We start from the raw sequence: 17,539 nt of genomic DNA, 5'->3' as shown, positions 1-17,539 counted from the left end.
AATAGCGAGCAAGGTGGATAAGCCAGTCTGTGATTGGTTCCCGCAAAAGTGTAACAGCGCAGTATATATATTATATAGTATATAACAATATATATTTTTTAGGATTCTTTGATGAATAGAAAGTTCAAAAGAACAGCATTTACTTGAAATATAATCTTTTCTTACATTTTAAATGTCTTTACTGTCACTTTTGATTGATTTAATGCATCCTTGCTGAAAAAATATTAATTTCTTTAAATTCTTCTCAAAAAAATAAAAATAAAAATTCTTACCGACCCCAAACTTTTGAACGGTATATAATGTTACAAAAGCTTTGTATTTCAGATAAATGCTGTTCTTTTGAACTTTCTATTCATCAAGGAATCCTGAAAAAAAAGTAACAACTGTTTTTAACATTGATAATAATAATAAATGTTTCTTGAGCAGCAAATCATCATATTAGAATGATTTCTGAAGGATCATGTGACACTGAAGACTGGAGTAATGATGCTGAAAATTCAGCTTTGCATCACAGGAATAAATTACATTTTAAAATATATTCCAATAGAAAACAGTTATTTTAAATTGTAATAATATTTCACAATATTACTGTTTTTACTGTATTTTTAATTAAATAAATGCAATCTTGGTGAGCAGACAAACCTTCTTTTAAAAATATTAAAAATCTTACAGATCCCAAACTTGTGAACAGTAGTGTATATTATTTGTATACATGCTGGGAGTCACGAGTTTCATACTTTGGTGTCTCCCAGCATGCATCGAGGCATGAAGCATGTCACCATTGTTAAACACCACAATATGTTTAAAAATGAAAAAGACTGATCTGTGGCATTAAGGCACTGATGTAAATAACTTAAAAATAAACAACCACTTTCAGTCAGTGACAAGTCTAGACAATCAGTTTTCTTGATGGTGTAAACCACATCACCTGATTGCTCTTATTTATGGTCTCCTTTGTAACAAATTACATTAATAGTAATCTTAAAGGGATAGTTCACCCAAAAATGAAAATTCTGGCATCATTTACACACCCTCAGATTGTTCCAAACCTGTATATATATATATATATATATATATATATATATATATATATATATATTATTATTATTTTTTTTTTTTTTTTGGTTCAGTTGAAAACAGAGGAAGATATTTTGAAGAAAGTTTGTAACCAGGCCGCTTTGGGCCACCATTGACTTCCATAGTATTTTTTTTTTATTATTATTATTATTTTCCTTACTATGGTAGTCAAAGGGGGGTGAGATCTGCTTGGTTACAAACATATCTTCTTTTGCGTTCAGCAGTACAAAGAAATGTATACAGGTTTGGAACAACCTGAGTGTGAGTAAATGATGGCAGAAGTTTCATTTTTTGGTGAACTATCCCTTGTTTCTTAAATCCAGTTAATTTAAAGGTATTTGATTAGATAAAAGAATTTTATTAGTGCAAATGTTCATTCAAGTTATTAATAAAGGGTTTTTATTTCCAAGCCATAGCACGATCATTGATACTATTTATTTTATTTTTATTTTGTGGTGAATTAATACTGATTGTTAATACTGAGATGACAAATAATATATAAGATATGATTTTGTGGCTCAGATAAGGTCCAGTTCTGGTTTATTTCTTTGCTCTTGGCTGACATGTGACATTGCTGTGACCTTCTTATGGCCCAGATCTGGCAAACAGGAGCCGTCCACCTAAGTGCATCATTTCACACCACATGTTGGCCAGATCATCATTCCACATGTGCCAGATGTGGGCCGGATCTGGACTGACACAAAGTGGCTATCTGGGACCATATGCGTCAAACTAAGGGTTAATTTTAATTTTGTCATTAAAAAACAGATGTAAACATTTGTGAACTCACTAATGACAGTGAGAATGAACTCAGTCCTCTTATAGTTGGACATATATTGTTCATAACGTCCACCATGTTCAGTTGTGATGTTTGTGATGGTCAGAGATCCAGTTTGATTGTCCAGCTTCAGTCTGTCTCTGAATCTTTCATCATCAGTGAAGCTCTTGATCCGTTTATTGTTTCCAGCTATTACAGTGTCTTCAAACCTCCACTGAATCTCATCAACATCCTTCATTTCAGTAAGATCAGAGTTTAGAGTGACTGAATCTCCCTCCTTCACTGACACTGACTTTATTGCATCATCACCAAACACACCTGAAGAGTTTTTCACAGATTAAAGCTTTAAAATCACTTGATGTTGGTTTGATGAAGCTTCACTAAAACACTTTTAATCTTTTAAATGTGAAATTAATAACATATTGCAGCAGTACACTGTAAAAAATAATTCACTCCTAATTTTACAGAAAATAACCTTTTTCAGGTTGTTTTCTTTTATTTTAAAATGTAGTCAAAACTCTGTAAAATTATCTCTAAATTAAAAACTCGGCTATTATTTTAAGTTTTATGACATTAATAGATTTACAAATCACAGTAATTCACATTTTTATACAGAAAAATTACTGTATTTTATTTTTATACAGTATTTTTCTGGTTTATTAAATTACATACAAATGTATGTAAAACTACAAGAATAATCTGTAATTAATACAGTAACAAAACAGATCACAAAAATCACAAAATCAAAGTAAAATCTCCTTATTTAAATAAGACTGTTATTTAAAACTGTTATTTTACAGGTATTTCCTAAATTATTACAATAAAAAACCAATGTAAAATAAAATGATTAGCAGCACAGGGTGCCAAATAAAAACCCTTAAAATTAATGTAAATTATTATTATTATTTAAATAACATGTCACATGACTGGCAGCAACAGAGCATTAAACACTAACAGATCTCTCTAGATCTCAGCATCTTCACTTACAAACCAGTCTGACTTTATTTCTTAAGAATTAACTGAGGTTTAGATGCTGATGTTTTATTGAAACTAATAACATTTGAAGTCACCGTTATGGAGGTCAGTGTTTACTTTAGTTGGGCTCTTGACCTTTGACTTTTTTTCAGTTGTTGTCTGGCTGTGTTTCTGAAGCACATTTGTTACAGAAAAAAATTGCAAGAGAAATTCATTAAATCAGGTATTCTATTTTAATAATTATATAGTAAGTGTATATATGCTGCATGTTGCTTTATTTAAAGCCAGTCGCTGATGCAGTGATAGTTATATCAGCTCATGCATGTGCTGTCAGCTATCTGATAACTACAAGAGATTTACATTTTACATAAAATGGTTCACAATAATAATCCTGGAAATACCTGTAAAGTAAGCTAACTGTAAAACACAATGAAAAATTGCCTTAATTTTACAGTTTGTTTTTGCTATCTGCCAGTCATTGACTGTTTCTTTTATAACGATCTTTAACCGTTATATTCGAACGTTTGGCCCTGTTCTGCCAAGCACTTTTTTACATTTATTTTTTACAGTGCACAAAGACAAAAGATGATGAATAAAAAGACCTGTATTCAAACTTGATCTCACAGTGAAATCACATTTACAGTTATTTAAACTGAGTCACAGTATTTATAAGAGAATAACAGTGAATGTTGATCCTCTCTGACTAGTTTAACCAGTAATTTATCAAATGGTATCAGAACAGAAACAACTGAAGTCATAAAAACAGAATTAAAACTCACCATCCAGACGCCACAAACACAAACAGATCAAAACTAATTTCAGAGACATTTTCTTCATCAGTTTCAGTCCACAAATATGAAAAAACAAACTCTTCAAAACTGGTTCAGTAATAAAATGGAGCGTGTTAGAGCATGTTTTGAGTGATGTGATGTGATGTGAAACTCCACCTTCATCTAAAATAACTGCACGGTTTGACAGCGCTAATGTGTGTGACCTTCGCCATTTGTGTGTTTGTTGTTTTTTTCTGATTATTTTATGAAGTTTAAAATAAAGGCTGCAACTTCCCATAGATGCTGTTCGATGGTGTTATTTTCAAATGTGTCCTGTGAAGTTGAGAAGTTAAAAATGTTACTTTGGTGAGTCCTAAACTAACATGTAATCATGTGAGGCTGAAACCAGTGTTATTTCAGTGTCATTGAGATACTATTATATTTTTATTAATATTCTGGAGTTTTTATTTTTAGATTTTCCATTTTAGTTGAAGTTTTAGTAATTTTGTTTTTGTGATTTTTGTAGCTTTTGTATTTTATAGGCCCTGTGTAGTTTTATTTCAGTTTTAGTTATTTGGTAACAGTATGGGGAACAATCATCACTTTTAACAACTGACACTGTTTTTCATGTTTAATAAAGCTGCTTGATTTTAAGCAATCTATTATAAAGTGATATAAATAAATGTGATGTGACTTTACTAGAGTGCCGAATTGCAAAGCATGTGCAAAATCATTGCTATGATCAGAGCTTTTCTTGCTTCATTTAAAAAAAAAAAAAAAAAAATATATATATATATATATATATATATATATATATATATATATATATATATATATATTTTTTTTTTTTTTTTTTTTTTTTTTTTTTTTTGTTACTGAGAGGAAAGTGGGCAGCACATACACTGCAAAAATTCTTTTCTTATTTAGATTTTTTTTGTCTTGTTTCTAGTCCAAATTTCTACAAATTCTTAAATCATGAAGTATTTTCTAGACAAGTAAAAATTATTGTCTTGTTTTCAGAAAAATCTTGTTTTCGGTTTAAAATGAATACGGGCATTTTTTTTTACATTTTTATTTTGCCTGTTTTAAGGAAAAAATGCTTCTTGATTTAAGAATTTTTTCTAACCACTAATCACTCCCTGACTGCCCACTGCTCTGGGTGTGTGTTCACTACTCCTAAACACAACTCCTATATGTGTGCACTAACTTTAATGGGTTAAATGTAGAGGATACTTGGCCTTCACGTCACTTTCACCTTAAAAAAAAAGTAAAGAAAAAAGAAAGTGAGTTTGAGAGTTGAGAAAGACCTGGTAGAATAGAATAGAATAGAATAGAATAGAATAGAATAGACCATCTGCTAGAGTGGATATGTCAAAAATCAATGGGTATCTCAGATTTTATAATTTCAAGACTGAAAAAAATCAAATACTTTTAATCACTTAAATGTGCAGGAAATAACATTCTGCATTTTATATGGACCAAAAACTAAACAAAAAATTTACATACTTTTTACTTCACATAAATGTCACACTCAAACTAACACTGTTCGGTATTAGAGCTTCATATTTATTTTATTCTATTGAATCAATCCCTAATAATTGAGAATAAACCTGAATTTAAACCTGATCTGACAGTAAAATCACAATTTAATTAATTCTATATAATAACAGTGTATGTTAATCCTCTCTGACTAATTTAACCAGTAAGAAAGTGTCACAAGGATGAGATTTTGATTTTGGGGAAAGACTCTCTCTAGTGGTCATCGAGGGCACTTAATGTAATTATTTCATGTGACATTTTTATTCTATATTTTAATACAAACTTTAGTAGTAGTAGTAATAGTAGTAGTATAGTATAGGGGCATATTGTTTTATATTTAACCAATAAAATATTAGTTTGATAAAATGACTCATGACAGAAAGTTTATAAACAACGATATTTATTTCGTTATTTATGCTTGTATTTTATTCTTTATATGAAGAATTGTATGCACTCCCCAAATGTAACTGATTTTGTATGTTTTGATAAATAAATAAATAAATAAATAAATCTGACTGGCAAAAAAGGTCAGATGAGGTAGTCCTTGAATTTTCCTGATGGACCCCAACCAACACCAAAAAAGAGGCGCATGAACGAGATTTCATAAATTGTCATTATTTTCTAAAATATAAAATGCTTAACTTTCTGTATTCTACGCAATATGTCATGAAAAAAAGCTAAACGTAGTACATTAATAAATCGTTGGCCTCAGATGTGTAGGTGTCCAATGATTTCGCCTGCCTGAAACTCTCACCACCGCGGCGCCTGACAGCTCGAGCGATCGCCGTCAATCATTCATTCAGTCTTTTCTCCGTTTCTCTCCTTCGGAATCTACCGAACCGGCTCCAGCATGTTCGAGGAGGCCAGTGAGGTGTTGGAGAACATGCTGAAGTGGTCGTTCCCGCTGAGTTTGGTGCTGTTTTTGGTGCTGGTGTGTCCGCTGCGCGCGGAAGCGGCGCATGAGTTCAGCGTGTACCGCATGCAGCAGTACGACCTGCAGGGACAAACCTACGGTAATAAACACCACAACACGCTTTATATGACCATATGATGCTTTATTGACAGCTCTCTCATTCTGTTTAGGACATGCGGTGGCGTAGTGGTTTATTTATCAACGTCAGCTGGGGTTTAAACCAACAACCTTTCAGTTAACACCCCGGACTTTACCATGGTGTTACCGTGTTTCTAGGTTCAGAATGTTCTCCAGGGCTCGTAACTGAAGGGTTGTTGGTTCAAACTCTTCAACGGTTAAATAACGGACTTTTTGATATTTAAATGTCGTATGTTAAATACCGCGGTATAAGTACAAAAACATTAGTAACGTTACAAATACTTACAAATTAGCGACTCTTTTCAGAGATTTTTTGGGATTAAATAAACGAACTCTCACATTATTAGTAATATCAAAGACTATAGGATAACAAAATAAACAAATAAACAAAATAAAGGGACGTTGGTAATATTAATCGCATACAAAATAAAAGTTTGAGTTTGACTAATATATGTGGGTGTACTGTGTGTAATTATTATGTATGTATACATACAAACACATTCTTCATGTATTTGAGAAATATTTTAAAAATGTATGTTTTTATATTTTTATATAATTTAAAATTATATATAATTAAAAATATTTTGTATATAACATTTCTCTTAAATACATATTAATTACACACAGTACTCACACATATATTATGCAAACTCAAACTTTTATTTTGTATGCGATTAATCGTTCGACAGCCCTAATATTTGTGTATTATAGTTTTAATGAAGTTTTAGTAGTTTTTATTTTATTTTGAATTGGCTTTTATTTATGTATTTTGAGTTTTCGTTTAATTTGTAGTAATTTTGATATGTGCTTTTGTCATTTTTACTATTATGTAAGTTTGCTTTATTTTGGCTTCATTTCATTTTTAGTTTTTATCTATATCTAGTTTAAAATTTTAGTGTTTCAACTTTTAAAGGGTTAGTTCACCCAAAAATGAAAATTCTGTCATTTATTACTTACCCTCATGCCGGTCCACACCCATAAGACCTTCGTTAATCTTCGGACCACAAATTAAGATATTGTTGATGAAATCAGTAAGGCCTTCATAGGGAGCAATGACATTTCCTCTCTTAAGATCCATTAATGTACTAAAAACATATTTAAATCAGTTCATGTGAGTACAGTGGTTCAATATTAATATTATAAAGCGAGAGAATATTTTTGGTGCACCAAAAAAACAAAATAACGACTTATATAGTGATGGCCGATTTCAAAACACTGCTTCAGAAATTGTTATGAATCTTTTGTGTCGAATCAGCTGTTCAGCAGTTTGACACGCGATCCGAATCATGATTCGACACGCTGATTCATAACGCTCTGAAGCTTCCTGAAGCAGTGTTTTGAAATCGGCTATCACTATATAAGTCGTTATTTTGTTTTTTTGGTGCACGCAAAAATATTGTTTTTTTATAATATTAATATTGAACCACTGTACTCACATGAACTGATTTAAATATGTTTTTAGTAACAGATTAATGGATCTTGAGAGAGGAAATGTCATTGCTCCCTATGCAGGCCTCACGGAGCCATCGGATTTCAACTAAAATATCTTAATTTGTGGTCTGAAGATTAATGAAGGTCTCACGGGTGTGGAACGACATGAAGGTGAGTAATTAATGACAGAATTAGCTCTTTCAGAGCTGTTTTGGGTGTAAAGTTTTGTTATTTTTTGCAGTGTTATTTTAGTTTAATTTATTCTACTATTAAATTAGCAATAGTTTTAGTCTTAGTTAAGGATTTCACTGAAGCGTCAGGATGTGATCAAACATCTTCATGAAGAGAAGTCATGAATCAAAACTGGTTTAACAGGTGTTTATGGATTTCTCAGATATTTATTTGATATATTTTGGTGAAGAGGAAGAAAAACATGTGATCATAGCTAAATTTTTTTTCATAGTAAATGCAGCACATACATTAACAAGCCAAATTGATTCGCAGGTTCCCGTAATGCCATTTTAAACACGGAGGCTCGTACGGTGGAGGCCGAGGTGCTCAGCAGGCGATGCGTGATGATGCGGCTCGCCGATTTCTCTTTCGAGAAATACCAGAAAGCCCTCCGACAGTCTGCGGGAGCCGTGGTCATCATACTGCCCCAGAACATGTCCACTATGCCTCAGGACATAGTGCAGGTAAGACTGCGATCCGTTCAGAGGCGCGCGTGGGATGTTCCCATCTGATTTTGGTCTCTTTTCGTCCACTGCAGCAGTTCATGGAGCTGGAGCCGGAGCTGTTGGCCACCGAGACCATCGTGCCCGTGTACTTCGCCCTGGAGGACGAGGAGCTGCTGTCCATCTACACGCAGACACAGATGTCCTCGTCCTCGCAGGGGTCTTCATCAGCTGCTGAAGGTACCGGAACATACGTATTTCTGTGGAATTGTTTATGAACGTTCAAGAGCATATGAAGTTTATATGAAATGCTTTTTAATTTAATATGTTTTTATTATTTTTATATTTTATTAAAATGTTATTTTTAATGTAATATTATAATATTGTAATATTATTAATATTAATGTTTATCTAATATGATTTTTTTAATTTTTATATATGACATATATATATATATATATATATATATATATATATATATATATATATATGTATATATTTTATATTTATATATATATATATATATATATATATGCTATTTTAATTTTTTTATTGTTTATTATATATATACATATTTGTTTATATAAAATTTCTCAATTATAATGAATTGTGTGCATAAATATATACAATTATTTTATAGTGAAATATATAATATATTAAAGCAAGAATTTTATATATATATATATAAAAGTTGCTTTTATATATTTTGCTATTTTATATATATATATATATATATATATATATATATATATATATATATTTAACAGATTAAATAGAATAAACAGATTAAATAATATTATATATATTTAACATTTCTCAATTACAATAAGCAGTACATAAATAATACACAATTATATTTAAACATATATTAATATAAATGTATATCATTTATAATATTTTGCTATATTATATTAATATAAAATATATTTAAAATGTATTTTTAATGTATGTTTACTAATTTAATATATTTAATTTCATATATATATATATATATATATATATATATATATATATATAGATATATATATATATATATATATATATATATATATATATATATATATATTTGAGTATAATTAAGATTGTATTATATATATATATATATATATATATATATATATATATATATATATATATATATATATATATATAATACATATAATCATAATTGTATAGGCATCATAACATAACAATATTATCATATTTATATTTTATGTATCGCTTTATATAAAAAGTATTATTTATAAAATATGTGCTTTATTTTATAATAATATTTTTATACATATTAATACAAATAATGTGTGTGTGTGTATTTATATACGTTTTCTATATGTAATATGTGTATGTATTTGTTTTGGGACAGTGCTGCTGCACACAGCGACAGCTAATGGTTTCCAGATGGTGACCAGTGGAGCTCAGAGTAAAGCTGTCAGTGATTGGGCCATCACTAGCCTAGAGGTGAGTATAACTGACTCCAGAAAAGACCAGTTTACCCATAAACGAAGGTTCTGTCATCAGTTACTCACCGTTGTGTCCTACCAAACCTGTTTGACTTGTTCTCTGAACCAAAAATGATGTTTTGAAGAACATTCAGGCTACTTTATCATCAGTGAACATTAATAAACATTAGTAACAGTTGAAGTCCAGATGTACTACTATGTCTTCTAAAGTCAAATTTGTGACACAATTCAATCCATTATTTGCTTAAAATCAGGTTAAAACCTTTTGACATTAATGTAGAGCTGCACGATTCTGGATAAATTGAGAATCATGATTTTTTTTTTTTTTTTAAATGGAGATCACGATTCTGAACTGATAATTAAACAAAACAACATGTAATTAATTACAGGTTCTGACAATTTTAATTGCTGCTGTCTATTTAAAACACATTTAACCAATTTGAAATAATGATTTTTTTAAAATTTACTTCAAGGGTTGATTCACCCAAAAATTCTGTCATTACTCACCCTCATGTCGTTACAAACCCATAAGACTTTAGTTTATCTTCAGAACACAAATTTAGATATTTTTGATAAAATCTTGAGAGCTTTCTGTCCCTCCATTGACAGTCTGAGCAACTCCCACTTTCAAGCCCTAGGAAGGTAATAAAGAAATCATTAAATACTCCATGTGACTCCAGTGGTTTACCTCAGTTTTATGAAGCGACATGAGGGCTTTGTGTGCACAAAAATACTTAATTTACTACTTTATTTACAAAATATTAATCTCCAATGTGCGTTCACAAGAGCACCATGACTCATGCGTGTTATGGACATGAGAGCAGACGCCTTTGCGCCAATGCACTTTAGAGATTAATGTTTTGTTAAAAAAATAAATAAATTACAAATCTGACCTTGTGTTGCGCAGCTGTCGATGTTTAAAGTGAGATATGGCAGAAATGTCACTCAGTATAGATTTGACACTAACTGTCTGCCTTTTTACTCCCTCACAAATAGCAAAGCATGATTCTTCAGTGTGATTTCCATCATATAATCTCTCGTTTATGTCCTCAGGGGCGTCTCACAGGTGCGGGAGGAGAAGATCTGCCCACTATAGTCCTGGTTGCTCACTATGACTCTTTCGGAGTTGCTCCAGTAAGAACCTCATGCCCTTTTCTTTTTCTCTGTGAGTTACTGTCGTGATATTGAGCGTGTTTTTCTTTCAGTGGCTGTCATACGGCGCAGACTCGAACGGCAGCGGGGTCGCCATACTGCTAGAGCTCGCGCGACTGTTTTCCAGACTCTACTCCTACAAGAGGACACATGCAGGGTAACACTTGTGTTTTGTGTAGTAAAACAGATGCTTGAAACAGATTTCTGTCTGCTTTACAAAAAATGACTTCTTTTTCGGTTTATAGATACAACCTGCTGTTTTTCTTGTCGGGAGGTGGGAAGTTTAACTACCAAGGCACTAAACGCTGGTTGGAGGACAATCTGGATCACACAGGTGCGAATGTGGCCTCACGTCACGACCTACACTGAGTGACCGTTTCACTCGCATTTGACTTTAAGAATAGACGTGAACTGTTTATGAACGTGCAGAGCTAATATAGTTTACATGTTTAAAAGTTAGAATGTTTAATAGTTTAAAAGTTAAAACTGCTGTATTATAATAAATGTTATGATAATTTGATGTTTGTTATTATTAAATATTATTTATTTAATATTATTTCTTATTTATTAATAAGTATTTTAGTATAATAAAATGTTATATAATTACATATATTAAAATGCATATAAATATGTAATCTTTGTTATATTATTTGCATATATATTTATATATATTTTATTTATAAAAACCAGTATTAAAAGTCAGTATTAAAATATATATTATTATTATATATAATTAAATAAATTAAAACATTTTGAAGTACAAATATACTTGAATAACTTTAGTACTTTTTGTATTTAAATAAATTAATCGTTTCAGTATTTGATACATTTTTCATTGCATGCCTAAATAAATATATATATATATATATATATATATATATATATATATATATATATATATATATATATAATTTGTCTTAAATACTCAATGTTTTTACTGTCAAATATTAAAATAGTAATATTTCTTACTTTGATTAATTTTATTTAATAATAATAATATTAATAATGATAATAAGCAGCAAATCTGAAGCTTTAAGAAAATTACTTGCAATCTTTATCAGGGAAAAAAAAAGAAAAAATAATTCTTGGAGAAATATATCTCAAATCCTGCTAAGATTAAATAATTTAGCTTTTAAATGTCTCCTCGTGTCCCGTTATTATGGAAAGTTTTTGATTATTTTTCATTGTGCCCCTAAAGTTCCTTTAAAAAAAAAAAAAAAATCAATATTTATCTTGAAAAAATGAGAGTCAAGCACTGCTATGACTAAATAATTTGTCTTGTTAATGTCTTCTTGTATACTAAAGAAAAAGACAAATCTTTGATGTATTTTTATTGTGCTCCTAAATGTCAAATTCATATATTATATTGTTTGATTTTTAGTTAAATATTAAAAAAGTAATATTTCATACATTAATATTGTTATTTAGTAATAGCAGCAAAACACTAAGAATTTAATTGAAGAAAAAAGTATTTTCTTATGCTAAAGGTTTGTTTTGACCTCGTCCCTGTTGTTCAGATTCCAGTCTGCTCCAGGACAACGTGGCGTTTGTTTTGTGTCTGGACACTCTGGGTAACAGCGACAACCTTCACCTCCACGTGTCCAAGCCGCCGAAAGAGGGCAGCCCGCAGCACACCCTGCTCAAAGAGCTGGAGACCGTAAGACTGGCCTCTCATTATTTGGAAATAAATACGAAAAAGTTCACCATTTGCTCCTCGTGATGTCAAACGCTACTGGCGGGTCATGGTTATCTTTCATTATTAGGTGGCGGCCCATCAGCACCCCGAGCTGAAGTTCTCAATGGTCCACAAGAAGATCAACCTGGCCGACGACACTCTGGCGTGGGAACACGAGCGGTTCGGCATCCGCCGCCTGCCCGCCTTCACCCTGTCCCACCTGGAGAGCCACCGCAGCCCCGCGCGCCACTCCATCATGGACATGCGGTCAGTGTCGTCCTCTCTGGAAGGGGCGGGAGAGGCCACCGCTGGGTGGGTGATGATTGGTGCTCTCTCTCTGTCGCCCCATCGTAGCCACGACCGTTAGTTCCCTCCCTCGCTGCTGATTGGTTGCTGTCATTGATGACGTCGTCTTTGTTTCGTTTCCATGTTCTCGCAGGCCTCACGTGGATCTGACGAAACTCAGTCGCAACACTAAAGTCATCGCAGAAACGCTGGCGAGAGTGATATACAACCTGACAGAGAAAGTAATTTGGCATTGTCTTCTTTTTCTTTTTCTTTGCAAATATTGATACGTATGTAGATTTAATTTGACATTTTTAAATATACAGTAATTATATGATCGTTGGGTTATAAAATGCAGCAGTGCATGAAAATGGGGGTTTTCAAATTGCAAAACATTCAAATTGCAAATTAATTATTTAATTACGATTTATCTAATTTAAGTGTAATGTTTGTTTTTTTTCTTATAAAGATTTTGATATGTAATGTGTGTGCTTTTTTAAACAGGTTATTATTTTTATTGTTTATATATTTATATTATTTATTACATTTATTAGATATATTTTTAAATGTTTTTTATAAAGATTGCAATTTATATTGAGTTTTTTTTGTTTGTTATTTTTATTTTATTATATATTATTTATATAATATACTTATTAAATATACATTATTGGATTATATTTATTATTACATTTATTAGATATTTTGTCAAAATAAGAAATATTACTATTGTAATATTTGATTATTTTTATTCTTTTTATTATTGTTTATATTTATATTATTACTCTTATTAGATATATTTTATTATAGCAATAATAATCAAAATAAGATATTACTTTTTAAAATGTTTTTTATAAAGATTGCGAATTATATATTTTATTTTATTATATATCATTTATATAATAAAATACACATATTAAATGTACATTATTAGATTATATTATTACATTATTACATTTATTAGATATTTTGTCATTATTTTTATTTCTAAATAACAATTACACAAAATAAGAAATATTACTGTTGTAATATTTGACTGTAAAATAAAGAAATTGAGTATTTAAGACAAAATTTACTTCTACAAATAATTCACATTTTATATCACAATTACAACTGTAAAAATTTTATTTTACACACAATATTTATGTAGTTAAATTGCAGCCTTTATGATTTAATAATCGCACTAAGCCATACTGCCATTTTGTTTTGTTTTTATTTCTATGAATCATGCAGCCCTATCATTTGCCATCATAAATCCATTAATCATAAAGCATTTAACAGTGTGATAATTGTCATATTTCACTCAGGGTGCCAGTGGAGACCTGGAGATCTTCACTGAACAGATGGTGAGTGTGAGAAGATCGACAGATGACATGTTACAGCCCAAAAGGCCTGGTTGAGTTATATTACAAGGCACTAAAGCGTCATGGTGATTAGTAGTGTGTTGAGCTGGTGGTTATGGTGAGGGGCGGGCCATTTCCCAAACATGCTTGAAGTGCTTGACCAATCACAAAACACTGGTCCGGCCAACCAATCAGAGCACATTGAGCTTTTCAGAAGAAGGGGCTTCATAGAGACAGGAGCTGGCAAGACTGTAAACTTGTTGTTCCTGGTGTTTGTTGTTCTTGATTTAAGTGCGCTTCTGCTTTCCCATCAGCAGGTGCAGGAGGATCAGCTGATGTCACTGGTGGACTGGCTGACGGCGCAGCCGCGAGCCGCCCAGCTGCTGGATAAAGACAGCAGCATTGTTAACACGCTGGAGTATTACCTGAACCGCTATCTGAAGGACGTCAAGAGGCATCTGGTCAGAGCGGATAAGAGGTGAATCCACCGCAGCAGTGCTCGCTGTTTCGCTGTTGATTTGAAATTAACATTCAGAGGTTAATAATTGTTTTTGTTTTTTTGACAGGGACCCTGAATTTGTCTTTTATGATCAACTTAAGCAGACCATGAATGCTTATAGGTGAGACTGACTGTCAATGATTTGATGTTTATTTAAATTAGTGTAAGTTTCTTTAAATTTCTAGCATTCTTTTCAAACTTTTGTTAATCCAGGATTAAACATTATATTGTCATGTATTTCATACCTAAATATGGGTTAGGTTTCAAGATGTTGAAATTTTTAATTATCATATTTATGAGGTTAATAACCTTAATAACTGTCCCCTGTTCAGCTTTACAAGTGTGAAATCTTGCATAACCCAGGGTTAAAAATGCTCTTAACCCTATATTAATATTGCTGTTTGAATAATGTTGTTGCATTTGAAACAATCCAGGGTAAAGCCAGCGATCTTTGACCTGCTGCTAGCCGCCTGTATCGCATCTTATCTTGGAGTGCTGTATTTGGCCGTCCAGGTAAGACTAATATTCTTAATATAATGTTGTTTTATCTTACTATATATGTTTATTTTTCTAGCAAATCAGTGTTATTTTAGTATCTTGATATACAATTATAGATTTTATTATTATTTTGAGTTTTTTAATATATTAACGGTTTATTTTAATTTTAGTTTTTGTTAATTTTATTTTTTATTTATTTTATTTATTAATTTTGTAATTGTTTTGTATTCTTTCACATGAATTCACATTTCATCCCAAAAGCAAAATGTATTATATTTTATAACACGCATTTTATGTTTTTAGCCAGTTTTATTTTTTTTTGTTATATTATAGAAATACTATAATAATAATAATAAATCTATATATCTGTATGTATGTATATTTTAAGACAATTGAGCACATTTTCACAACATATTCTCATTACTGTGATGGTATAAATTGTAATATATCAGTGTTATTAGCATTACTGAGATATGGTTACAATTTTTATTAATATTTTGAATTTTTTCTTGATTGTTTTTTTTGTTAAAGTCTTAGTCATTTTTTTTTTTTTTTTTTTTTTTTTTTTTTTTTTCAGTACATCAAGTTAAAATAATTGAAAATAAAATTTATTATATGGTTATTACGGTAATGACAAATTAGGGCTGGGCGATATATCGCATGCGATTCTCACGCGCATTTCGTCAGTAAAGCCGGTTCCCTGATTACCGCTAAATCGCCATCACCTGCTTTCAAATGGAGCGGCATTTAATAGACAAAGCCGTAGTTCGCGGAGAAGCCACGCAAAATCACGTTCAGTATCGAAGATGAATCGACTTCGATAATGAACCCGATTTTCCGTGGCTTATCAGTGAACTACGGCTCTGTCTATTAAAAGGCGCTCCATTTTAAAGCAGGTGATGGCGATTTAGCGGTAATCAGGGAACCGGCTTTACTGACGAAATGCGCGTGAGAATCGCATGCGATATATCGCCCAGCCCTAATTTGTCATTACCGTAATAACCATATACCATATATTTATACATATTTGTCATTACCGTAATAACCATATACCAATACATATTTGTCATTACCGTAATAAAACCATTTTATATATATTTATATATATATTTGTCATTACTGTAATAACTATATACCATATATTTATACATATTTGTCATTACAGTAATAAAACCATTTTATATATATTTATATATATTTGTCATTACCGTAATAACCATATACCATATATTTGTCATTACTGTAATAAAACCATTTTATATATATTTATATATATATTTGTCATTACCGTAATAACCATATTCCATATATTTATACATATTTGTCATTACAGTAATAAAACCATTTTACTTCTTGTTTTCCTGTAGCATTTTGGACTTCTATACGGTTTCCTGCGTAGAGTCACGGCTCCTCGGGTCAAACAGCACTAACCCGTCTCTTCACGCACCTGCAATACGAGGGGCCGCCCGGCTCTCACAGCAGAGCCAAGAGTGTGTTTGCTTTCTTTATATCACACCTACTTTGTTTGATTGATTGATTGATTACTTTATTGAGACTGAATGCTAATTCCCATGCCAAGTGTTTCATCCACTACATCTCCACTAGCCTTTCAAGTCTTCCTTGTCTCGACGTTGCCTCAAGTCCCGCGTCCTTAAAAAATACAATCCGTAATCATTCACACGGAGTTAATAATGCGAACAAGTCAGTTCGGGTATGTTGCGGTTGTTTAATTGTCATCATGAACTGTGCGCTTCTTGCGTCAATCGCGGATTGTACATTTAAGCGGTTTCCAGAAAGCCCCTCCTCCTGTCGTTATTCTTCACTGGCAGCTACTACAAAGTGGGCCAAAATTGTTGCTGGTTGAGTTGAAGTCTGTTAACGCTTAAGATTGATTCCCAATCTTCATAACATGAACATCAACTCAAACTGCTGTTTCTCTTTGGAGTGAGTATTATATGTTGATAATATGATGTTTGGAAACCGTTTGGCATTTCATGTTTGCAGATTCTTTTATCCTAAAGTTTTTCCTCAAGAGTAATATTATTAACTCCATGATTCTCAAGACACTTATAACTCCCATTTTGTTCTTTTATCCTGATTCCACTGGTTGTTTTGACACCCAAAGTCCAGTTCTGCTTTCACTATTTATTAGGGAGCAGTGTGGTAAAAATTTGCTGTTATTTATGGAAGCTGATACGCTTCAACATGCACTGATTTTTTTTTTCTTTTTTTCTCCAAACTTGATTTAACTCTACAAATCAGAGGTACATAAACTTGATTCTCAAGGAAAAGGATGAAGAAAAAAATAAAGGCATTTGTTGAATTAAGAACACAT

General features: G+C 31.4%; 1 protein-coding gene and 1 pseudogene across 5 annotated transcripts; one reads left to right on the top strand and one right to left on the bottom strand.

The window, feature by feature from the left end:
* The window catches only part of LOC125262604, a 66,259-nt pseudogene extending 62,131 nt beyond the window's left edge, over positions 1-4,128 (bottom strand).
* Positions 4,129-5,863: 1,735 nt separating this feature from the next.
* ncln (nicalin) lies at positions 5,864-17,531 on the top strand. 5 transcript variants are annotated; one of them, XM_048182324.1, is made up of 15 exons: positions 5,864-6,152; positions 8,126-8,316; positions 8,394-8,535; positions 9,659-9,753; positions 10,809-10,889; positions 10,961-11,064; positions 11,153-11,241; positions 12,425-12,564; positions 12,671-12,894; positions 13,022-13,109; positions 14,172-14,210; positions 14,522-14,685; positions 14,774-14,827; positions 15,141-15,219; positions 16,572-17,531. In XM_048182324.1, the coding sequence occupies exons 1-15, from the start codon at positions 5,990-5,992 to the stop codon at positions 16,632-16,634; spliced, it is 1,716 nt and encodes a 571-aa protein (XP_048038281.1). In that variant the 5' UTR covers positions 5,864-5,989; the 3' UTR covers positions 16,635-17,531. The 5 variants fall into 5 exon arrangements, with proteins under 5 accessions (XP_048038281.1, XP_048038283.1, XP_048038282.1 ...); XM_048182326.1 differs by having other exon boundaries at positions 8,391-8,535; positions 12,671-12,849; positions 14,525-14,685; XM_048182325.1 differs by having other exon boundaries at positions 8,391-8,535; positions 12,671-12,849.
* The last annotated feature ends 8 nt before the right edge of the window (positions 17,532-17,539 follow it).

Source organism: Megalobrama amblycephala, linkage group LG2, assembly GCF_018812025.1.
Source record: "Megalobrama amblycephala isolate DHTTF-2021 linkage group LG2, ASM1881202v1, whole genome shotgun sequence".
Classification (NCBI taxonomy): domain Eukaryota; kingdom Metazoa; phylum Chordata; class Actinopteri; order Cypriniformes; family Xenocyprididae; genus Megalobrama; species Megalobrama amblycephala.
The sequence above is the reverse complement of the archived record's forward strand: the minus strand, read 5'-3'. Positions and strand labels throughout refer to the sequence as shown.

What these genes read in the sequence shown, in the direction of transcription:
- ncln (XM_048182322.1), top strand. Translation starts at nt 5,990, where the DNA reads ATGTTCGAGGAGGCCAGTGAGGTGTTGGAGAACATGCTGAAGTGGTCG. An exon ending in TGCCTCAGGACATAGTGCAG is followed by an intron (nt 8,317 to 8,390) that starts GTAAGACTGCGA and finishes CGTCCACTGCAG; the next exon opens with CAGTTCATGGAGCTGGAGCC. An exon ending in TACAAGAGGACACATGCAGG is followed by an intron (nt 11,065 to 11,152) that starts GTAACACTTGTG and finishes TTCGGTTTATAG; the next exon opens with ATACAACCTGCTGTTTTTCT.